Source organism: Nuphar pumila, chromosome 6 (assembly GCF_984573655.1).
Source record: "Nuphar pumila chromosome 6, dmNupPumi1.hap1.1, whole genome shotgun sequence".
Lineage (NCBI taxonomy): Eukaryota > Viridiplantae > Streptophyta > Magnoliopsida > Nymphaeales > Nymphaeaceae > Nuphar > Nuphar pumila.
In genome coordinates this window covers 89,554,506-89,579,605 of record NC_143254.1, presented here as the reverse complement: position 1 = coordinate 89,579,605, position 25,100 = coordinate 89,554,506, and the positions used below count along the sequence as shown (strand labels likewise).

Below are 25,100 nucleotides of genomic sequence, written 5' to 3'. Positions count from 1 at the left end.
CTTAATGGACATGTAGGCATTAGTAGGGAGGGATTTGAGAATATCCATGGAGGATATGGTATAGGAGAAAGAAATGAAAGTGGAGAAAGGATTTTAGATTTTTGTTTGTCCTATGATATGATCTTAGCAAACACTTGGTTTAGGAAGAGGGAGTCTCACCTAGTATCATTTAAAAGTGGGGTTAATACGAGTCAGATAGATTTTTTCCTACTTAGAAAGAGAGATAGGGGTTGTTGCATCGATTGTAAGGTTATACCAGGAGAAAGTGTAGCTACACAACATAGAGTCTTAATTTTAGATCTTAGAATTAGACAATGCCGCAAAAGGGATAGACATAGGATAGATCCTAGAATTAAGTGGTGGGCACTGAAAGGAGCTAAACAAGGAATGTTTGTAGAGCAGGTAGTTAAGGAAGTTGATTGGTGTCTCGAGGAGGATTCAGAATCAATGTGGAATAAGATAGCGGGTGGTATGAGAAAAGTAGCTAAGGAGGTATTGGGTGAGTCTAAAGGCGGTGCACCACTAGGTAAGGATACATCATGGTGGAACGAGGATGTCAAATTAGCTATTAAGGTTAAAAGAGAGTGTTATAGAAATCTAAGTAAGAGTCGTGATAATGAGAATTTGGAGAAGTATATGATAGCAAAGAAGGAAGCTAAAAAAGTTGTTCGAAACGCGAGGGCTAAGGTATATAAGGAGGTTTATGACAAGTTGGATACCAAAGAAGGCGAGAAGGATATTTATAGGCTTGCAAAGATGAGAGATAGGAAATCGAAGGATTTGGGTATGGTTAGATGTATCAAAGATGAAACGCAAAGGGTTTTAGTCAAAGATGAGGAGATTAAGGAGAGATGGAAAGATTATTTTGATAAGCTATTTAATGATAGTCATGCTCAAGATCTTGGAGACTTCTCCATTCCTTTTCATGAGATAAATCGTGACTTCATGCGCAAGATTCAAAAGAAAGAAATTGCAGAGGCTTTGAAGAAAATGAAATCAAGAAGGGCAGTTGGCCCAGATGGTATACCTATCGAGGCTTGGAAATGCTTGGGAGAGAAAGGTTTAGAATGGTTGACAAATCTTTTTAACTTGATTTGGCGAACAAATAAGATGCCTAATGAGTGGAGGAAGAGTACTTTGGTGCCTTTATATAAGAATAAGGGTGATATGCAAGATTGCACAAACTATCGTGGTATAAAACTCATGAGTCATACTATGAAACTTTGGGAGAGGGTGATTGAGTCTAGGTTGAGGAAGGTTGTCATGATATCGGAGAATCAATTTGGTTTTATGCCTGGAAGATCAACTATGGAAGCTATACATCTTCTTAGACAACTTATTGAAAGATATAGAGAGAGGAACAAAGATTTGCATATGGTTTTTATTGATTTAGAGAAGGCATACGATAGAGTACCTAGGGACGTTCTCTGGTGGACAATGATGAAGAAAGGTGTTTCTCTCAAGTACATTAGTATAATTAAAGATATGTATGAAGGAGTAGTAACCAATGTCCGCACTTGTGGAGGGGTGACAACCAATTTTCCGATAACGGTTGGGTTACATCAAGGATCTGCTTTAAGCCCTTTCCTATTTGCGATAGTGATGGATGAGCTTACGAGATCAATTCAAGAAAATGTACCGTGGTGTATGTTGTTTGCTGATGATATTGTTTTGATTGATGAGTCTAGAGCTGGGGTTAATGCTAAGTTAGAATTATGGAGACAGACATTGGAAGCTAGAGGTTTTAAGTTGAGTAAGAGTAAGACTGAATATATGGAATGTCGGTTTAGTAAGGAACGAAGTAGGGATGGGAGTGTAGTGAAGCTTGGTGAGCAAGATATACCGGTGAATGATTATTTCAAATATTTGGGATCCATCATTCAAAAGTATGGAGAAATTGATGGAGATGTAAATCATAGGATAAAGGTTGGGTGGATGAAATGGAAAAGTGCTACTGGAGTGCTGTGCGATCGTAGAATGCCATTGCGGTTGAAGGGAAAGTTTTATAGGACGACTATTAGACCCGCTTTACTATATGGTACGGAATGTTGGGCTGCCAAGAGACATCATATTCAAAAAATGAGTGTAGCTGAGATGCGGATGCTTAGATGGATGTGTGGAAATACAATAAAAGATAAGATTCGGAACGAAGAGATACGTAAGAAGGTAGGTGTTGCACCCATTGAAAATAAGATGCGAGAGAATCGTTTACGGTGGTTTGGACATATTCGGCGAAGGCCTAATGATGCTCCAGTTAGAAGGTTGGAGAAATGGGAAAATATATTAGTTAAAAGAGGTCGGGGTAGGCCTAGGAAGACTTGGATGGAGATGATAGGAAAGGATATGAATGCTTTGAACCTCACCGAGGACATGGCGTTGGATAGAAATGATTGGAGGAAAATGATTCATGTGGAAGACCCAAAATGAATTTCTTTTTTGGTTCATATCGCTGACCCCATAGGTTTTGGGATGAAGGCGTAGTTGTTGTTGTATACCAAATCTTATATCCCCAAGGTTCTATCACTTTTGCTTTCTCACCTACCCATTTGGTCTCTTGTAGATATAAAATATCAATCTTTCTCCTACACATAACATCTACTAACTCTACCAACTTACCAGTTAAAGATCCTATGTTCCAAGTGGCTAACCTAATTTTATGGTCTTGGACTAACTTCTTTACTCCCACCCGTCCAACAAAGTGAGGGAACCCTTGCCTATTTGACACCACACCCGGGCGCCGGTGTGACGCTTCGCTTCCGGGCGACGACCTAGCAACCCTTGCCCATTTATCACTGTCTTCGGGCTTATAGAGTACAGTGCGTCGCTCAGTAGGGAACGCCCCAACGAAATTCTCATATTGGTTTATATTCATAGGGTATGACTAAGTTTTTATGATGGCTGTCATAGGCCTACCGCAACCCTCCTCCTTTATCCGAGCTTGGGACCGGCACTGTATAACTAAACAGTTTTACACAGGCAGAGTTCATATATATATACTGCTGACGTAGATTCCTGGATTAGCCTCTGTTGAACCAGTTTGGATTGGGGAGCAGTCCAAACTTGATTGCTCATGACACATCTGTGGGCCTATGGGGCTGGTGCCCCCACCTCTAGTTATAAGTGTGAGTATAAACGAAGACCCATTTGCGTATGCAGAGGATGGATCCAGATGAGAAAACGTAAAAACCGACGGCCCAAAAACTATTTTGATCTAAATCCTTAAAGTTTACTAATCGGATTTGAATCGATCGAATATCCGACCCAAATCCCTACCATATACATCCCTAGTTGGGAAAGGAAAAGGGAGTTGCCTGCAATTCTCGGGAAAAATCAACGGCCCAAACGCTTGATAGAGCTCTCCTTCGCTTTCCCCTCTCTTGCAGATCGTGTTAAATTCCCGTTCAATTCCGCCGGAATATTCTCCCCACCCCTTGCTTTCTCTCAGGTAAAATTTTCCCTTATTCGCTTTTCCCCGTGTTGGATTTCCACGGTAAGTTGGCTTAATCTTCGTATAATTATCTTCCACATGATCCTTTTTCTCATGAGTTCTCGTTTTTTTATCGCTAGAGAGAGGTGAGGAGCTATGAATTGTGAGGTTTGCCATCTTAAAGAACTGGTACGGCGCGGATCAATTTCTCCTTTTCCTCTTCTCATTCTTTCATGAATTTTTGGGAGTTCTATTTGTGGGTATTTCGAGTTTCTGATTTTGTGTTCGTCTTCGTCAGTTGGTCCTGGTTGTTGAATGACCTTACGTTTAATTGCTGAGCTGAGTAATAATCGAAATTCCGGTGTCGCTAGTGTATCGGACACTTAGCCCAAAATTAATATATAAAGCAGTCAATTTAGGGTTCAATCGACATCACTTGAATGTGCAGCTTCCCATAAATTTCAATGCATAGCGTGTTTGATCCGTGTTATTCAAGTTTTTGTTGTGAATTTTGTGAATGCACAATCTACAATCTACAATTTTTGAAGAAAGAGCACAATCCTGTTTTCTCTAAGGATTCTTCTTCCCGCTTTTTGCGGGACAGGAGTTTTGTGTATCAAAACAAAATTCTGACTCCACTGAATTGGCTTTCAGTTCCACGAACAAAAGAGGACTAAAGTATATATATATATATATATATGTGTGTGTGTGTGTGTGTGTGTGTGTGTGTGTGTGTGTGTGTGTGTTACTAGTCCAGGTTTGAATTTGTAATAGGCCTTTTTCTATATTTAGATCGTTGTTATCATTGTCAATATCGTCATAGTAGGGTCAAATGTGATAGTTGGATTGGTAAAAGTTGCACCAGCCAAGGGATCTTGGAATACTATCTGGGGACTGGGGTCATCTCCAACTTCTGAAGGCATGGTATAGGATCATTTGCTTTATCATGTACTAATGATGTTTCGGTGTCTAGAGCTTGAACACTGCACTCGTGTAGATACAAAGGTTGATGGTTGTGTTGGTGAAAGGATGCACCAGAAAAGGGGGAAACTTACCAAGATTAGTACGGAAAGTTGTGATTTTATGAGAGGGGGTCAGGGTGGGAGGGTTAATCTCCTTGGAAGTTGTAGTCATAATGTCTGTATCTTTTCTAGCATGGAATGCAATAAAAAAAAATGGCTGTTTGAGAAGAAGTGCAAGTGGAAACTTGAATCTTTAGTATTTTTTATGGTGGATGAGTCAAATTAAATCTTTGGTCGATAACACAAGCATATTTATTTGAGGGAGAGGTTTGGTGGGATGTTTAGCATAAAGTTCTATTCATCGCAGGTACTTGTCTTTCATAAGAGCATTGCTGTTAAAAGCGCCCCTTGAGGCGCAAAAGGCGTGCCTCGCCTTGAGACGAGGCCCTCTGCGTCTCAAGGCACCAGCCTGAGGCATGAACAAAGTATTATATTTTTCAGAAGAAGAAGTTTTTCAGTTATATAATTAGTTTTCAGATATTTTTCAGTTATATAATTAGTTTAAGAAGAAGAAGTTATATTATATTTTTTAGAAGAAGAAGTTTTCAGTTATGTAATTATTTTTCAGATAATTTTCAGTTATATAATTAGTTTTCAGATATTTTTTGTTATATAATCAGTTTCTTAGTTACTTTTATATGTTAATCTCATATTTTTTAGTATTTATTTGAGATTTTTGAAGAAGTTATATTTTTCAGTTATATAATTAGTTTTCAGATATTTTTCAGTTATATAATTTGTTTATATAATTAGTTTTCAGATATTTTTTGTTATAACTTTTTTATGTTAATCTCATATTTGTTAGTATTTATTTGAGATTTTCGAAGAAGTTATATTTTTCAGTTATATAATTAGTTTTTAGATATTTTTCAGTTATATAATTAGTTTTCAGATATTTTTCGTTATATAATCAGTTTCTTAGTTACTTTTATATGTTAATCTCATATTTTTTAGTATTTATTTGAGATTTTCGAAGAAGTTATATTTTTCAGTTATATAATTAGTTTTAAGATATTTTTCAGTTATATGTTTTGTTTATATAATTAGTTTTCAGATATTTTTCATTATATAATCAGTTTCTTAGTTATTTTTATATGTTAATCTCATATTTTTTGGTATTTATTTGAGATTTTCAAAAAAGAAGTTATATTTTTCAGCTATGTAACACAGACTCTTCTAACAGGGCAGCACACCCGCATCGCACCTGCACTTAGGCGGGTGCGACACTTGAACACAACTTCCTTTGTGTTAGGTGAAGTCAACCACATTGAGGTCTATTTCTATCCAAAAGTAGATTCAGTTATCCGTAATCAAGTTCATTTTTATCTATCTATCTATCTATCTATCTATCTATATATATATATATACCCTCCCCACACCCCTGCACCCAAGTTTTTTTAAAGTGCCGCATCCGTACCCGTACCCGCACCCGCACCCGCACCCGCACCCGCACCCACACCTATGTGACATAGTTTTTCAGTTATGTAATTACTTTTCAGATATTTTTCAGTTATATAATTAGTTTTCATATATTTTTCGCTATATAATCTGTTTCTTAGTTACTTTTATATGTTAATCTCATATTTTTTAGTATTTATTTAAGATTTTCGAAAAAGAAGTTTTATTTTTCAGTTATATAATTAGTTTTCAGATATTTTTCAGTTATATAATTAGTTTATATAATTAGTTTTCAGATATTTTTCATTATATAATCAGTTTCTTAGTTACTTTTATATGTTAATCTCATATTTTTTAGTATTTATTTGAGATTTTCTATTTTTTATTGGTTGTTGCTTCATCAATAAAACATTTTTTTATTTATTTGTATTTTTAGATATATTTTTATATTTTTTTTAAGTTTTCAATTTTTTTTGAGGCTTACGCTTTACGCCTCGCCTCAGTTTTTGGTGGAGTGCCTCGCTACGCCTCAACGCTTTTCATAACACTGCATAAGAGAATGGTGGTAGTTGAACAATTGTCTGAGAACAGGTGGTAGTTGCAACTTTATCTCATTCTATCTGTATGAACAGGATGCTTTGCATTATTGCATGTATGTCTTAGATTTCTAAAGTCTTCTGATTCTTCTCTTTTCTGCCTATTTCTTACTGTAGACTCTTGCAATGGTGCTCATATGCTGTATGTATGGAATACTTTATGAAATGTTTGATCTGTGTTTGTAGGAGGTGGAGGCAGTTGAGATCCCAGAAGTTTTACGATGTAAGTCACATCATTAGCCCTATATATATGGGGAGTGCCTTTAATATGCATTTGTCTTCTCTGATTACTATGATGCACCTAATTAATGTATGTTCTCATTATTTAGTATTCTGTTATGACAATGTGTATGAAATCTGTTGCAGGTATACTTCACACAATTGTGTTTCATAGAGCTTTAGGGCTCGTTCGGCCAAAAGATGTTGATTCTGAACTCTTTGATCTTACTTATGTAAGTTTCATATTGCCCTGCACATTTCTGTGTGTTTGATCTGAAAGCTAGTTCATTTATTTTACTTGTTTGCATCCTGAGATATGGAAAATATGTGATGAAACTGAAGAAAGAAAGTTTCTGGCTTTCAGATCTATTGGTCGGTATTGTGTATATCATGAATGTTAAAATATGTACACTCATATATATATATATATATATATATATATATATATATATATATATATATATATATATATATATATATATATATATATATATACCGAAATACCCATCAAGGGTATTTCGGTCTTTTCACTGTAATAGGCATCAGCCCATTAGGGTCTGACAACTTGTTTTTCTTTTGTTTTTTTTGTAACTTTTATTCTGTTTTTTTGTACCTTTTGGAGCAGCTCCAAAGTGACTGTTGGAGCTGCTCCCAACAGTCATAAATATGACGGTTGAGCAGCCCAACAGCCACTTTGGGTTGCTCTCTTTGAGGTTCCTGTGTTATAAATAGGCCTCAAGAGGCCATTGTATTTCTTAACTCATTTTTGAGTGTCTCTATGCAATAAAAAATTTGTTAGACCCTGTGTGGGTGGTTTGATGATTCAATCAAGCTACTTGATTGAATGTGTGTTCTTGCATGTTTATTGGATTCAATCCATTTCATTACATGGCATTAGAGCTTTGGTGGTACAAAAACAATTCTTTAGAGGAAAGATCGTGATAGTATTAAGAGGAAGATCGTGAGCTTGACATATACAACGAATCATTGATTGTTGCATCGAGAAGCATGTCATCTCTTAAGCAAGTCTTGTATTACGTTCTCTTTCTCCTTTTCTCTTTGCTCTCTCTTTCTCTACCTTTTTTCTTCACATTGTAAAGAAATGGAGAATGAGAGAGAATAGTCTCTATTCTCGTACGCCTAAATGATAAAAACTATGTGATGCGCTCATCCATAGTGAAACGCAAAATATGAGAAAAAAGACTTGGGGTTCGGTGGATGGCACCAAAAAAGAGCCTAAACTCATTCTTAGAAAATTTGAGAATGAGAAAGAAGTAGCTCTTCAAGGAGAGAAAATGGGTAAAACCGTTTCCGACTATGAAAAAAGATGGAAAGAATGGAGGATGGGTCATTCCAAGATAATTGAATGACTCATCAATAGTGTAGACATTCACAAGTGTTCTAGTTTGGCGAAATTTGATTTCGTTAGTGATGGTTAGAAATATCTTAAAGACATGTATAGTCTTAAAGATATTGCACACATATGTAATGTTCAAAACAAGGTAAGAACCATGACTCAAGGAGAGATGAGCATTAAGGAATACTACAATGCACTCTCTCTTCTTTGGGATGAATTGACTCTTCTAGAGCCAAAATGGCATTGCCCACAAGATGTAGAACTCTGTGAAAACCAAATTAAAACAGAGCATTTCTACCAATTTATTAATGGGCTTAGACCCGAATTTGAAGGAATCAAGTCGGCTCTCCTTCATAGAGGAGGTATATCATCCATAGTGGAAACTCTTGAAGAATTGACTATGAAGGAAAATAGATTGAAGAAGCATTTCGCTTCAAAAGATGAAGAATCCGTGCTTACCATGTCAAAGCCTGGTAATCATACTTGAAGCTACAAACTTTCTCATTTTGTAAAAAATGAGAATGAAAGAAACTCCAACAACTATGAGAGGAATGAAAAGAGGGGTGATCATGAATACCAAAAAGGTTAAAAGATAATTTGTTATCATTGTTACGAACCGAGACATATCAAGCCTTTTTGTCTCAAAAGAAAGAAGGATGATCATACAGAAAGAGTTGCTTCAGTTGAAATGAGTGATATATACGACTCCAAGTGCATTGACTCAACTAATGGATGCGCTACAACCCGTGCTTAAATCTCAAGCTCTCTCTTTTTCGGGAGCAACCATATCTATAAGTAGTAACCATGGTAAGACCTCTTAGATCCTTGACTCCGGTGCTTCTTTTCATATGACACCAAATGAGTTCATATTATCATAATGTAAGTTTAACCCAAATGACTCTTATGTTTCAAGTGTCGATGGAACATTCTTGAAAATCAAAAGTTTTGAATTTTTTCAAAAACATCTAATATTTCACATACCAAATATTAGGGTAGTACCAAAATTAAATTTAAATCTTTTATCGGTTTCTCAAATTACGGACCATGGTTGCAAAGTACTATTTTCATCTAATGATTGTCTAATACAGGATCTCCAGTTCAAGAAGCCGATTGGGCGAGGCCATAGAAGAGGAGATCTCTATGTCGTGGACAATATTGAGTTACCAAAACAATCATTTTGTAATTTTGTGCAAAAGAAAAATATAGAAATTTGGCATAAAAGACTAGGACATCCTAGCGTGACCAAACTACACTTGTTTTATTTCTTTCAAATTATAAAGAAAGAGATTTTGTGTGTGAAGATTACATTCTTGGCAAAATGAAGTCTTTGCGCTTTGGATCAAGACATTTAATAACTAAGAACCCATTTGAGTTAGTACATTCGGATGTACGAGGGTTGACTCCAGTCGTATCCAAAATAGGGGTATCCTATTATGTTGTGTTTGTAGATGACTATAGTAGACATTCTTGGATATTTTTTCTAAAACAAAAATCGGAAGTATTTGAGTGTTTTAAAAAATTTCATTGTTATATTAAGAATCAATTTAAAACTAATATTCAAATCTTTAGAACCGATAATGGGGGAGAATTTGTGTCAAAAGAATTCGAAAATTATCTTGACCTAAATTAGATTATTCACAAAAAATCGTGTCCATATACTCCTTAACAAAATGGACTAGCCGAGAGCATAGACACATTATTGAATCCACTATAATACTTTTTGTGTCTATAAATGTTTCAAAAGCTTTTTGGGCTGAAGCCGCCCTTACGGCAATCTATTTGATAAATAGAATGCCTTTCAAAAATATTGAAAATATCTCTCCTATTGAAAAACTTTTTAAAATAACTACCGATTATAAAAGGTTAAGGGTCTTTGGATGCAAATGTTATCTCCTTACCAATAACAATGACAAATTTTCTCCAAAAGCAATCTCTTGTGTTTTTTTAGGCTATGGCGAAAGCCAAAAGGGATATAAATGTTATGACATTGAAAGAAACAAAATGTATGTTTCTCGAAATGTCACTTTTCTTGAAAATGAAATTGGTTTTTGCAAGGAAAAAATTCAAGAAAGTTGTGACTACTCGTTTTTTTTTTACCTTGTCAATGAACATGAACGACGTGAAATTATTCATGACACACATGAGAGTAGAAATGAAGACATGCATAATGCAAGTGAGAGTGTGAATGGGGGTCCTAATGATAGACCCATCTCACAATGATATACAAACCTATGCTCGACGTACCGAAGATCATCCACCATGTACTTTAAAAAGATATTCTCAAAATTAAGAAGTAGATTCTTCTAGTCTTAGAAAATCCATAAGAATTTCAAAACCCCTGATGTCTTCTTTATAATCGTTGTAAATTTTTAAAAGATTTTTATATGTAAAACATGTGAAAACCAGACATCAAATAATAAAAACCGGTTCTCACTAGTGAATGAGACCGGGTCGAACTCAGGGAACGAGAATATTTCGTATTCAAACACACAATTCTAAACTATTTCTTTATTGCCAAATTATAAAATGTAAAAAGTACGAGAAAAGTAAAAACAACTAACTATTACAACAAATGAATACCCTTCGCAGAGGGCGTAAAAGCGATATTTACAAACCCAATTAAATGCCTAAATTCTAAAATAAAAGAAAAACATCTTCTATTCTTGCACTTCTGTATCACAAATGCGCTTTAGCTCCACTCCTATGCGATCCTGCACAAATCACAAGCACACGAGCAGTACAAGAGATAGAAGAAAAAAACTATACTAAACACAATTTATGCTAATTCAATGCTAAAACAAAACAGGAATTGGGATAAGTAAAATGCAGATGGACGATACTAAAATGCAGAAAATAGAAACTCCAAATTACGAATAGAATGCTAAGGGAGTTACAAAATGATAAAGGTAAAATACTAGACTTGTTATATGCTATTTGAGATTGTTTCGGATCAACTGACTTGGAGTGGAGCGAAAGGCATATGCATGCCTATATGACATTGCAGCATAAACATGAATTTGTTGATTCAATGTTACCACAGCTACATAGCAGATGAAGATGAAGCAATATCAACTTTGAAGATTGGATTTGAACATATAGCAGAGCATTAAAGATGATGCTATTCACCGAGGCATATGCAAATAATATTCATGTTCCAGTTGCTGTGCTAAGCAGATGAACGTGATGCACATATGATGGACAAAAATCAGCTGCTCTACAAACAAGTCACTGAGAATCTGTAAAAACAGAGAATCTACTAATGGAATTATTAACAGTAACTGTTGTAAAAGCAGATACTCTACTGAACAAAAATCAGATCCAATGTCATGCTTCCTTGCATAGGTAATATGCTCAGGTACACAGTGTTGGTGCAGAGAATCATTAAATGCCTAAAGTGTAATTGATGCAGATGCTACTCATTCTGATCCAACTCAGTAGATGCTTCACCGTTGAAGTATCTGTTAATGTTTATAGATGCTGTAATGAGCGGATCTGAGAAGATAAGCAATGCAATTGACACAACACAACAAACACCTTATGCATCCAATGATCAAATGAACTTCAGCCGATCACACTTTGCTAGGCATTGGATGGGTCAAACCACCTCAGATCGGACTCTGCTGTTTAGATAAACAGCCGATTGATATATTTTTTTCTTGCTGGACCGATATACACTAGATCGGCTCACAGTAGAGCACAAAATTCCTGTGAATAAACTTTGCTGGTGAATTCACAATGCTTGGATTCAACTTTTCTGCTGCTTCAGACTCAATTCAACGAAAAAAATTATATCAGATGATCTCAATCACAATTTTATTAACTAATGATCTACATTCAGACTAGAAATTGAATCAACATGGACAATCAAAGCAAAAATTGCTTACAGTGAACTCAAAACGAAATTGCAGGATTAAGAAAACAAGGATAGGGAACCGAAGATGCAGAAATCAATAGCTGAGTTACATTTTTTTCTTTCTTAAAACAGATTCACTAATCTACAACACGATTAGACACAGAGAAGCAAAAGAGTAGAAAAAGGGATTTAGGAAAAGAAGATTAGGAAGAAGAAGAAGAAGAAGAAGAAGAAGAAGAAGAAGAAGAGGAAGAAGAATTACCGTACCTTAGAGGGATTAGAAAAGAGGTGGCCGGCCTCCTCCCGTACGCCGCCGCCGTTGCTGGAAATCTCTCCACCGGAAACAGGGAAGAAGAGAGAAAGAAGGAGAAGGGGAAGAAGAGATAAGGAGAAGTGGAGAGGAAGGAGAAGAAGAGAGGGCTATAGCACAGGAAGGGGGAGACGATTGAAAATTTTTCGTTTTTGGGTTTTAAAAAAAATCAAATCGGTTCACCGGTTTGTAACAATTTTTCTTGGTTATTTTTTTTAAAAATTAAACCGGTTAAACCGGTTTATAACAGAATATTTTCAGCTTTAAAAATCAAAAACCTTATAAACCGGTTTATTATAAAATTTTCAAAAGTTAAAAAATATTTAAAAAGAAACTCAAAATAAAACTATTCTAACTAATATTTTTTTTTCTTCTTCTTTTCTAAAAAACAAACACTTAAAATGAATATAAAACTATTTTTCTCCATTTTTTATTTTTTTGTTTTTATTTTTATTGAAAACTAAAACTAAAATACTATGTTAATATCAAACATTAAAATATGTACTAAAATATACAAATAAAGCTATTTTTCATACATTTTCTGTTTTGAAATCATTTTAGCTCATTTAACGAAAACTAGCATAAACTTGGGTTTTTAAAACATTTTTTTCATAAAATCATGCATATTTTAATGTTAATTTTCCTTGAAATATATGCATGATCAAATACCCCCATGCTTATGTTTTGCTAGTCCTCGAGCAAACTAGAAAAATGCATGAAATGAAAACTATCACCTAACTCACTTTCGTAGGAATCACGGTTGCATTTAGCTCATGCAACAAGCCCTTTCAACCCCTGGGTTACCCCAGTGGACGAGTAAGGTCTCGTGAGGGTTTGCAGTGATGCTACCCACAAACATCTCTGTCATGTATGCAAAATATTACACATCTTCATAAGTAGTAGGTAATCAAAAACTTTATTTTCACAAATATTTCCTGTTATTTCAAAATCACAATATAATTAGAGTCTTTTATATATCACCACAGAAAAAGAATTTCTTTCACTTTTTTAAATATCACAATTATTTATGTTTAATTCTTAGAAAATCCAATAAAAACATATTATTATTTACTTATCCTCACTTATATGTTTTCTGCACAGGTTTTCTCAATCACACTTCTAAGCACTGAACTTTTCTTTCTTTTTCAGTTTTTTTTTCTTTTCACGCTTTTTCTTTTTGCGTATTCATTCTTCTATTATAGCTTGCGTGTGGTCTGCTTTTATGCCTTGTGCAATGTCAATATCTTCTATACTTTTTCAATGCATACCAAAAGATATCAACTAAGACATAAAAGTGACTTCCTTCATTCACCCTTATAACATGAGAGTCAAACATTTTAACTTGTATCTGTTCTCAGCTACTTAGGATCACGAAGTTTTCTACTCTCCTTTTCGAAATGGAATTAAAAGTTTCAACTTACATCTAAGTTCCATCTACTAAGGATTGTGGAATTATCCAAACAACCTAACGCATGCTTCTTTTTTTTCACTTTTTGAGCTCATTTTTACGCTTTTGTTCATTTGCTTAGTTTTTCAAAAATACAACTGTGCATATTCATATTTGCAATTCAAAATAAATTCTAACATGTATCTATCATCATTTCTTTAAGATCCGCATAAACAACTATAATTTTTAGATCTATGTCAGAATTTTTTTTCGTGGGGCTTAAAAATCCTCTAAAAATATCAGATTTGAAATAACATTCATATAAGTTCAAACTCTTTCTTTAAAAACCTACTTTTCATGAGAAATGTGTAAACATGTGCAAGAACGTAAACAGAAATATCAAGGTGTGCAAACTACACCCTCTCCCATGCTTGAATGACACTGTCCCAGTGGCACTCCCCCATGCTTATATGAAACTACGTGAATGCACATGAGAGAAATAAATGAGGGAAAAAAGTAGAATGACCTGACATGAATTAAAAATGCATGTTTTATGAATGTAATGAATGCAATGTATACATGACAAAACATGAAACTCATAGAAAAAGATAGAAAACGAAAAATAAAACCAAATAAAACCTACAAATCCTAACAACAAATGTAATACTGTACAAAATATGGGTTGCCTCCCATAAAGCGCTAAGTTTCACGTCCCCAGCCAGACGGATCCCTGGAAAAACCTTCATCGTCCATGAGATCAATGGACATGAAGTCAGACTCAACCGGGCTCTATGTAGAAAAGAGTGTAATCTGTGACACTACGCATTGTGTTTCCATCCCTTCTACCTCTAAATGTAGTATCATGACTCTCTCGACATGAAGAACAAAGATTAGTCTCATCTGAGAGATTGGTCAAAAATGAGAGTCTAGGACCGACCGACTATCAATGAATGCAACTTCAGACAAGTGGTGAATATGATCTGGCTTGACTTGGTCAAGCACCTTCTGCTTCTGTACCTCTTGCTTACTAAAAACAATCGGTGATCCTAAAAGCTGAAAAAATTGGGATTTATGTGAAGACTGTAACAACTGAGGGCCTTGCCCCTTCTGCTGAGGTATAACGGAAATCGACTCGACAGTGGAAATGATATGGGGCTCATGAGTCGATTCCTGAATAGGATGATACACCTTCCCACTCTGAAGGGATGTATCAGATTTGACTTGCTCATGATGTGAAGCAGTGGGATGCAAGTCAAATGATATGGAATTCTCTCCCTTTGAGACAACAGAATTATTAGATGGGTTCCCCTCGCTTTGCCTACTGAAGGTCTCAACCAGCTATCCCATTTGAGTCTCTAGCTTGGCTATTGACTGCGTATGGGAGCTCAAAACTTGTAATATCCTATCTTGGAAGGATTGACTAGGTGAAGGCTCATGAGAATGGGGTTGAGTATAAGCATGTTGGGCTGGGGGATGAACCTGTGGAAAAATGGGATGCGAGTAACCTTGTGAAGGGTTACTGGGTCTATATTGTGTCTGGGAGGGCTGATGGGATGGGGAAATGGACTGGTTTCGCCAACCTGGGTTATATGATGGTGTAAATGAATCAGACATGAGTTTAGCGAAACCTTGGGCAGCATTCACCTGCTCCTGAACGAATTCAGGATATAGCGGTGCTGCCGGACAATCCGCAACACAGTGTGCAGGGCTAGCACATAGCTCGCACACTCTTCCTATTGGATTTCTCGAGGAATTGGCTAGGAATTGATCTAACTTCCTAGTCAACTGGTCAACCTTGGTACGCAATTCTAACTCGGACCCAACTTCGGAAATCCCAATTTCCCTAGGACCACTAGACAAATATGTAGTCCTATCGAGCCGTGAAGACAAAGCATGATGCATCATGTTTTCACTCAAAGTCTCGAATAGAGACCACACCTCGTCCTCACTCTTGAGCATAAAAGTGCCCCCACAAGACGAATCAACCATTTGATGATGCTTTTCAGTAAGCCCGTCATAAAAATACTGCACCAACTGCCAACGAGGCACCTGGTGATGGGGACACTTGCGGAGAAGATCTTTCAATCTCTCCCAAGACTCGTGAAACTGTTCTCCCTCAATTTGAGAAAAACTGGTTATAGCTTTACGAAACTGATTCGTTTTACCAATTGGGAAGTACTTTTTGAGAAATTCGCGCTGCATTCCTTCCCAAGTAGTAATACGAACCGTCTCAAAAGATTTTAGCCAGTGCTTGGCTTTATCTTTGAGAGAGAACGGAAACAAAGTCAACCTCATAGCGTCGTCTCCAAAATTATTGATTCGCACTGTCGAGCAAATCTCAAGGAATTCGTCGAGATGACGATATGGGTCTTCATTGCTAAGGCCATAAAATGAAGGTAACATTTGAATCACACTGGCCTTAATCTCAAAATGGCTCGCTCCTACATCAGGTCTCGTGATGCAGGAGGCGGGAGTATACGTATTTGGCATGAAGTACTCCCTCAAAGGACGGATCAATTGATGATCGTCAGCCATTGCGTACACCTTGGAGTAGACCGGTGTAGCACACGTCCTAACTTTGGGTTTTCTACCTAACTAACGCACTAAGCGACCAAACCACGCAAACCACAAAGCGAGTAGATTAAAAACAACAAAAACTAAACAAACACCACGTAGTTACACATAACAGAGATTATGCAAAAGAAATATAAAATCTATGTGTACGGTACCAATCGTACACAGTCACCTCTAAGGGGCTCCTAGTAGGTGGGCTGTGCAGAAAAGTAAGCTCGTCTCTAAGATATGCACATACGTGGTTCTAAACCTAAATGCAAACAAACACTTGGCAATAAAGCGAATACTAATATTACGCCGTTCTCCGACAACGGCGCCAAAAATTTGATGTCTTCTTTATAATCGTTGTAAATTTTTAAAAGATTTTTATATGTAAAACATGTGAAAACCAGACATCAAATAATAAAAACCGGTTCTCACTAGTGAATGAGACCGGGTCGAACTCAGGGAACGGGAATATTTCGTATTCAAACACACAATTCTCAACTATTTCTTTATTGCCAAATTATAAAATGTAAAAAGTACGAGAAAAGTAAAAACAACTAACTATTACAACAAATGAATACCCTTCGCAGAGGGCGTAAAAGCGATATTTACAAACCCAATTAAATGTCTAAATTCTAAAATAAAAGAAAAACATCTTCTATTCTTGCACTTCTGTATCACAAATGCGCTTTAGCTCCACTCCTATGCGATCCTGCACAAATCACAAGCACACTAGCAGTACAAGAGATAGAAGAAAAAAACTATACTAAACACAATTTATGCTAATTCAATGCTAAAACAAAACAGGAATTGGGATAAGTAAAATGCATATGGACGATACTAAAATGCAGAAAATAGAAACTCCAAATTACGAATAGAATGCTAAGGGAGTTACAAAATGATAAAGGTAAAATACTAGACTTGTTATATGCTATTTGAGATTGTTTCAGATCAACTGACTTGGAGTGGAGCGAAAGGCATATGCATGCCTATATGACATTGCAACATAAACATGAATTTGCTGATTCAATGTTACCACAGCTACATAGCAGATGAAGATGAAGCAATATCAACTTTGAAGATTGGATTTGAACATATAGCAGAGCATTAAAGATGACGCTATTCACCGAGGCATATGCAAATAATATTCATGTTCCAGTTGTTGTGCTAAGCAGATGAACGTGATGCACATATGATGAACAAAAATCAGCTGCTCTACAAACAAGTCACTGAGAATCTGTAAAAACAGAGAATCTACTAATGGAATTATTAACAGTAACTGTTGTAAAAGCAGATACTCTACTGAACAAAAATCAGATCCAATGTCATGCTTCCTTGCATAGGTAATATGCTCAGGTACACAGTGTTGGTGCAGAGAATCATTAAATGCCTAAAGTGTAATTGATGCAGATGCTACTCAATCTGATCCAACTCAGTAGATGCTTCACCGTTGAAGTATCTGTTAATGTTTATAGATGTTGTAATGAGCGGATCTGAGAAGATAAGCATTGCAATTGACACAACACAACAAACACCTTATGCATCCAATGATCAAATGAACTTCAGCCGATCACACTTTGCTAGGCATTGGATGGGCCAAACCACCTCAGATCGGACTCTGCTGTTTAGATAAACAGCCGATTGATATATTTTTTTCTTGCTGAACCGATATACACTAGATCGGCTCACAGTAGAGCACAAAATTCCTGTGAATAAACTTTGCTGGTGAATTCACAATGCTTGGATTCAACTTTCCTGCTGCTTCAGACTCAATTCAACGAAAACAAATTATATCAGATGATCTCAATCACAATTTTATTAACTAATGATCTACATTCAGACTAGAAATTGAATCAACATGGACAATCAAAGCAAAAATTGCTTACAGTGAACTCAAAACGAAATTACAGGATTAAGAAAACAAGGATAGGGAACCGAAGATGCAGAAATCAATAGCTGAGTTACATTTTTTTCTTTCTTAAAACAGATTCACTAATCTACAACACGATTAGACACAGAGAAGCAAAAGAGTAGAAAAAGGGATTTAGGAAAAGAAGATTAGGAAGAGAGAAGAAGATGCAGAGGAAGAAGAAGAAGAGGAAGAAGAATTACCGTACCTTAGAGGGATTAGAAAAGAGGTGGCCGGCCTCCTCCCGTACGCCGCCGCCGTTGCTGGAAATCTCTCCACCGAAAATAGGGAAGAAGAGAGAAAGAGGGAGAAGGGGAAGAAGAGATAAGGAGAAGTGGAGAGGAAGGAGAAGAAGAGAGGGCTGTAACGCAGGAAGGGGGAGACGATTGAAAATTTTTCGTTTTTGGGTTTTAAAAATAATCAAACCGGTTCACCGGTTTGTAACAATTTTTCTTGGTTATTTTTTTAAAAATTAAACCGGTTAAACCGGTTTATAACAGAATATTTTCAGCTTTAAAAATCAAAAACCTTATAAACCGGTTTATTATAAAATTTTCAAAAGTTAAAAACTATTTATAAAGAAACTCAAAATAAAACTATTCTAACTAATATTTTTTTTTTCTTCTTCTTTTCTAAAAAACAAACACTTAAAATGAATATAAAACTATTTTTCTCCATTTTTTTATTTTTATTTTTATTGAAAACTAAAACTAAAATACTATGTTAATATCAAACATTAAAATATGTACTAAAATATACAAATAAAGCTATTTTTCATACATTTTCTGTTTTGAAATCATTTTAGCTCATTTAACGAAAACTAGCATAAACTTGGGTTTTTAAAACATTTTTTTCATAAAATCATGCATATTTTAATGTTAATTTTCCTTGAAATATATACATGATCAAGCCCCTAGTAGGTTTGTATCATATGATTCCTTTGAACCAAGGTATAGATCATGCCTAATGAACATACACTCATATTTTGAACCACAATCTTATTATGAGGTTAAATATCATTTAGAATGGATTAAGGCCATGAATGATGAATTAGAAGCCTTGAAACAAGCAAAAACTTGGGAAATCCAAACATTACCTAAAGGAAGGAAAACTATAGGATGTAGATGGGTGTCCAATATAAAAAACCAAATGCGACGGAACATTAGAATGATACAAAGTTAGGTTTGTAGCTAAGGGATACAGTCAAGAATATGGAATTGACTACGATGAGACATTTGCCTCAATTGCTCGAATGACAACTGTTAGAACTCTCATTGTTATAGCCTCGATTAAAAAATGGCTCAAATTTTAAATGGATGTAAAAAATGCATTTTTGAATGGTAATCTGGATGAGGAGGTCTACATGGATCCCTCATTAGGCTTGAACCTAGCACATGAAAAAACTCTTCGGTTACGCAAAGCCTTGTATGACTTAAAACAAGCTCTCAAAGCTTGGTATGATAGGTTTAGTAATGTGATAACACAACTTCATTTTAAATCTTGTTTTACTGACATTGCGTTATGTGTTAAGTCTTCCAATGCAGGGATGGTGATCTTATTACTTTACGTAGATGACATGATAATCACAGGAGGTGATACATGGGGAGTTAATCATATCAAAGATGTGCTTAAAGCCAACTTTGATATGACAAATCTTGGCTTTTTGTGGTATTTTCTTGGAATAAAAGCTGCCTACTCACCTTGTGGTTATTTTTTGTCATCTATGTCACATAGGTGCGGGTTCTGGTTCGGGTGCGGCGATGCGGCACTTTAAAAAAACTTGGGTGTGCGGGGAGGGTATATATATAATTTTTAACAATTTTAAGTTAACACTATGTATGTCTGTGCATTTATGTATATATGTATATAATATAGATAAAAATTGACTTGATTAGGGTTAACTTAACCTTAATGTGGTTGACTTCACCTAACACAAAGGAAGCTATGTCCAAGTGTCACACCTGCCTGGGTGCGGGTGCGGTGCCCTGTTATAAGAGTCCGTGTGATATAGTTTGTCATAGACTAAGTATGCAGCAAAGATCATTAAACAATCAGAACTTTCGGATGAAAAACGGGTTGATACTCCGGAGGTCATAAATGCCAAAATGAAGAAAGATGATGGCGAGCATTTATAAGATCTAACCCCCTACAGACAAATGATTGGAGTTTTGTCTTATCTTTCCATTACTCGTTCTGATATATCTCATGTTATTCATTCTGTTATCTAATTTCAACATGCTCTCACTACACTACATATGAGTGTTGTAATGAGAATTGTTAGATATATTAAGAATTCTATTAATCATGAATTATTTTTATTATCCTCTTTCTCGTTAAAAATCATTGCATATTCTGATTTTGACTGAGGAAGGGATGTAAATGATAGACGCTCAACCACTGGTTTATGTGTGTTTGTAGGTGATTCCTTAATTTCATGGTGATATAAGAAGCAACAGAAGGTGTCGGTTTTCTCTACTGAAGCTGAGTATCGTGACATGGCAACAATCACATCTGAGTTAGTATGGTTACGACAACTACTAAAAGACCTTGGGAATTCACATTACAAAACCCTCCAGACTATGCTGTGACAACAAGAATGTCGTCTACATTGCAAGCAATTATACATTTAATGAGAGGACAAAACATATTGAAATGAATTGCTATTATGTTCATGAAGAATTTCTGAAGAAGACCATCACATTGTCGTACGTTCCCGCGGAATACCAACTAGCGCACTTCTTCACTAAAGCGCTTCTGTTACCTAGATTCCAAAAACTCTCGGTTGTCCTACCATGTGTTTGAGGGGGGGTGTTAAAATATGTACTCTCTCTCTCTCTATATATATACACACTGAAATAACCTGTTTTTTCTTTTGTTTTTTTTGTAACTTTTATTTTCTGTTTGTTTGTACCTTTTGGAGCAGCCTAACAGACACTTTGGGCTGCTCTCTTTGAGGTTCCTGTGTTATAAATAGGCCTCAAGAGGCCATTGTATTTCTTAACTCATTTTTTAGTGTCTCTATGCAATAACAAATTTGTTAGACCCTTGTGTGGGTGGTTTGATGATTCAATCAAGTATTTTACTTGATTGAATGTGTGTTCTTGCATGTTTATTGGATTCAATCCATTTCATTACAATGAATTCTAAAACAAATTTGAATTAGCTAGATTTCAAGGAAGCCTATGTGTATCAGTTTGTGTATCATGAAATTTCTTGACGTGAACAGTTAATTCTTTTGAAAATATTTCCAATATTTTTTGAAAATACAAGAATATCACTGTACGTTTTTTAGTATCACCAGCTCATACATTTTATGTTATATAGAGATAACTGAACATCAGCCTTGAATCAGCATAAACACAAATGAAAGAAAATTGTGTGTTTTCATGATACTTCGATAATATGGTGAGAATTTTGCGTATGTTACCAATTATGGGAACATGAAAGAATTTAATCCAAATAGCACTTATTCCTCTTTGTTTATTGTGTTTTTTTCCAAGAAAAAAAGGTTTTCAAGGTCTCTTAGATATCTATTCCCTTTGCCATGAGTTTCTCATGAAACAGTTGTGCCATTTTCTTGTTCCCGTCTGGTTATATGATTCATGTCCGTTGTTTTCTCATGTCTATTGTTAGTGTTATTTACAGTCTGGTTTTATTTGCATTTTTTAATAATGTAACCTTGCCTTGTCAATTAAGGTACAATGTGGAGATGCTGACCTGGAAAAGAAGATAGAGGAAAAGATTGATCAGTTCATTGCATGGGTGGAGAAGCACCCAAACAAGAAAAGCCAGGTGAGTCCTATTGTTATCTTTACATTGCATTTTCAATTTTCTTCGATCTTTGGATTCTCAAAATTCCTTCATTTCATTATGCTTCTTTACTGAATGATAACTAAATTTTAGCTGCTTGCTGAGAAGTGAGAAGCTATGCATTTTTAGTGTTGACAACATTTTTTATGAAGCTCGACTCTGAGTCTCTTTCAGTTAATATGTCTGAGGAGTTTCAGAAAATGAATGCTTGTTTATTGATCAAGAGGCATCTTAAAGAATGATTGAGAGGCCCATCTAGTTATGCCTTCTAGTGCAATTTTCAAGTTTGATCAGGAAAACCTGGGGGTGAACATGAGGCTGTGTTTCCCAGCCTGGGATCAGCAGGCTTGGCCAAGTTTTTGCACCAAGCCTGACACCTGGGTCTAGAGCAGTAGTGCACATACGTCAAACCTTTTTGTTTTTCGTTTTCTTCTTGTCTTTTCTTATGGAAGGGGAGTAGAGATAGTTAACCTAATGGTTTGAGGTTCGCAGAGATTTCGTATTTGTTGAAGGGGGCTGCCTCCATGTCTTTGCATCCTTTGAGATTGCACGTGGTTTCTTTAGCAGATTCTTCATTATTATGCTTAAGAATCCGAATAATTTAGTCACAGGATTATATGTTGGAGATGACATGAACATTGTGAATTATACATGCAGAAAACTAGCTAACTAGTAGAGGATCGTCTTTGAGAAAGCCATATTATGAAGTGGACCTTCAGTTGTCAAGATGGCCTTATTGTCCATTCATTCTCTCTTTTTATGTATCATCATCATCCTTTCTTATTTTCATCTTGACTCTATGACAAATAATCATCAACAGATGGGGGGACATTGAAAGCTTAGTCGTGGGCTTATCCTGTTCTCCTTTTGCTTTAATGCATAGCTGGTGCTATTTCTTGTTTCAATTCTCCTTTTTTCTTTTGTTTTTCTTACTATTGGATTTGACCCAACTTAACTTCTATTTCTTTTGTTTTTCTTACTATTGGATTTGACCCAACTTAACTTCTATGCTGGAGACTTTTATAATGAACTTGTCTTGAATGATGCAGATATCTCTATCCTTCTATGAGATAAAAAACAAACAGGCAACATGGTTCAGTAACAAAATTGAGCGCTTGTATTGGGAGCAGTGGTTTATTTATATGAATGTAGTACCATCAAAATGCCATACTGGAAAATCTCACCATGCCAAAACTCGTAGAGATTCAGCTGGTATGACATGCCCTTTTGTTCCAAGGCTTTTTTTTCAGTTGAATCATTTAATAGGTAGTTCTTCATGTGAACGGACATATTTCCTGTTTGTTTGGTTACAGAGAGTGCAGAAGAAAGAACTGCACACCGTGCTTCTTTGGAGACATCCCTTCGTGAAGTGTTGTTTCAAATTATAAAATTTGTTAATGAAAAGAAGGATCACATTCCTCCTGTTCCAAGTTTGGAGGGTGTCTCATTTCCTTACGAAATTACATTCCCAAGGTAACTCTTCGATATATCTGTTCCCATTATGATTGTTGGTGGTTATATTTTTGCAACTTCATTGCTATGATTGGTTTTCTTTCATGTTACTCTGATGGGACCGTTTTGCTTGCGGTAGGTGATCATTGGTGTTTATGCATGTCTCAACCCATTGTCACCTCGTATACTTGTCACATTCCTGTTCTTGGGAGGTTAGGTCTACACTATTTTGTCTTCTCTTTGTTCAGTCAATATGACGTAGCTTATGCTTCTGGGTCTACTCTCGGCTATTAGCTTTGAATGCTTTAAAGTGATGCCGCTTTTCTGTTTATGTATGCATGAACTATGATCTAATTTATTGTTCTTACCTTATCTCTGTAACAAGGCCCTTTATGCATCACTGCTTTTTATTGCACCTTTTTCTTTTTCCCTTTCACGTTTGCCTGTTTCCATCCCAGTGTGGTGGTTCACTATAGGGAGATGCTTAAAGAATGAAGTCATTTTCTTTGTTCCTTGTTCAAGCTTTAGTTTGACTCCCTATCTTAACAAAAACATGTGTCTATCTAATCAATAATTATTTGTTTTATTTATAAAATGAGATGAACTTTGTTTAGATCTAATCAATATGTATATGTTTATGCTGTGGAAACTTTATATTTTAATCATATGTTGAGGATATGCTGACTCTATGCTCCCTCATAACTAGTGCCTCGGACTCTTCATTCGGCATGGATATGATCAAGAGGATGCTTCAAACTGGACATCCGACCATGCTCAGTTGATCATCTCTACTGGTAACGGCTTCTGCTGGTTTGTACATAATGGATTATGAGAAAACGTGAAAAGGCACTTATTTAGTTTCAAGTTGCCTTGTAAATAATAGTACATTCAGCTAACTAGATGAAATGGACTTCTATACAGTTCCACATCCTCTCTCTCTCATTTGTTTGATAACGGATCTATTTTCGCGCTTCTCCAATAGCAATGGAAAAAGTGCAAATCGCCTTCATGTCTTGTTCAAGAATTTGAATGAACAAGAGCACCAAATAATGTTTTTTTCTCAATCTCCGTTTAGACTTGTTGTCAAGACTATTAAGTGTGTCTTTTTTGCTGGTCTGACATCAGTGAGCCTGGTCTGCAAATTTTTTTTTTCAAAAAGGCCATGGTCTGCAAGTTCTTCTCAAGGTAATTATAGAACCTGGTGCTTGAGTCTTCTTGGGTGTACTTCATTGTTTTCTCGAAGCACCATCCATCATATTTGGAATGCATATTGCCTTTAACGCGTCACTGAATTTAAAATCCTCCATCAAAATAAGGTTTTGCTTGGGAGCCGGTGTTGGAGAAGAAATGAAAGGGTGATGGGAGTGGAGTTATCAACTACTCAAAATAGGAAGATGGGAGGCCATCTCCAATCACATCTCCCAAATCTGGGCTCCCAAATAGCAGCGGGAGGGATTTCCATCACCCTCTCCAACCGACTAATAATCTCACATAAAATGGAAACAAAACCTGTGATTAGTCTGAACAAAAGCTTGATTTCGGGATTCTTTATCTCCAACTAGCAATAAGCTACTTGCGACATGAATTCATTACGTGTATTAACATTGTGGGCTTCTGTGATTAACTTGTGTTGGTAAAATACAGTTTTAAGTTTTAGTCCACCTGTTGGGGACTATTTGTTCTTCATTGCCCGAACATCCAGAAATATCCCAACGCCCTCAATGTCACTATTATTATTGCTCCTAAACACGTCCTCTCCTTCCAACTATAGCTTTTGAACGTAAAGAATCACACGACTCGT

At 35.9% G+C, this 25,100-nt stretch overlaps 1 protein-coding gene across 2 annotated transcripts; it reads left to right on the top strand.

Annotated features, from left to right (window-relative positions):
* Positions 1 to 3,287: 3,287 nt before the first annotated feature.
* Positions 3,288 to 24,364, top strand: LOC149835098 (autophagy-related protein 101-like). 2 transcript variants are annotated; one of them, XR_016432817.1, is made up of 9 exons: positions 3,302 to 3,445; positions 3,568 to 3,616; positions 6,630 to 6,666; positions 6,810 to 6,895; positions 21,734 to 21,829; positions 22,897 to 23,059; positions 23,161 to 23,320; positions 23,439 to 23,511; positions 24,006 to 24,068. XR_016432817.1 is itself a non-coding variant. In XM_090011692.1 (8 exons), exons 2-8 carry the CDS (start codon positions 3,584 to 3,586, stop codon positions 24,079 to 24,081), a joined length of 651 nt encoding a protein of 216 aa, XP_089867818.1. In that variant the 5' UTR covers positions 3,288 to 3,445; positions 3,568 to 3,583; the 3' UTR covers positions 24,082 to 24,364. The 2 variants fall into 2 exon arrangements, 1 of the variants encoding a protein (XP_089867818.1); XM_090011692.1 differs by lacking the exon at positions 23,439 to 23,511 and having other exon boundaries at positions 3,288 to 3,445; positions 24,006 to 24,364.
* The last annotated feature ends 736 nt before the right edge of the window (positions 24,365 to 25,100 follow it).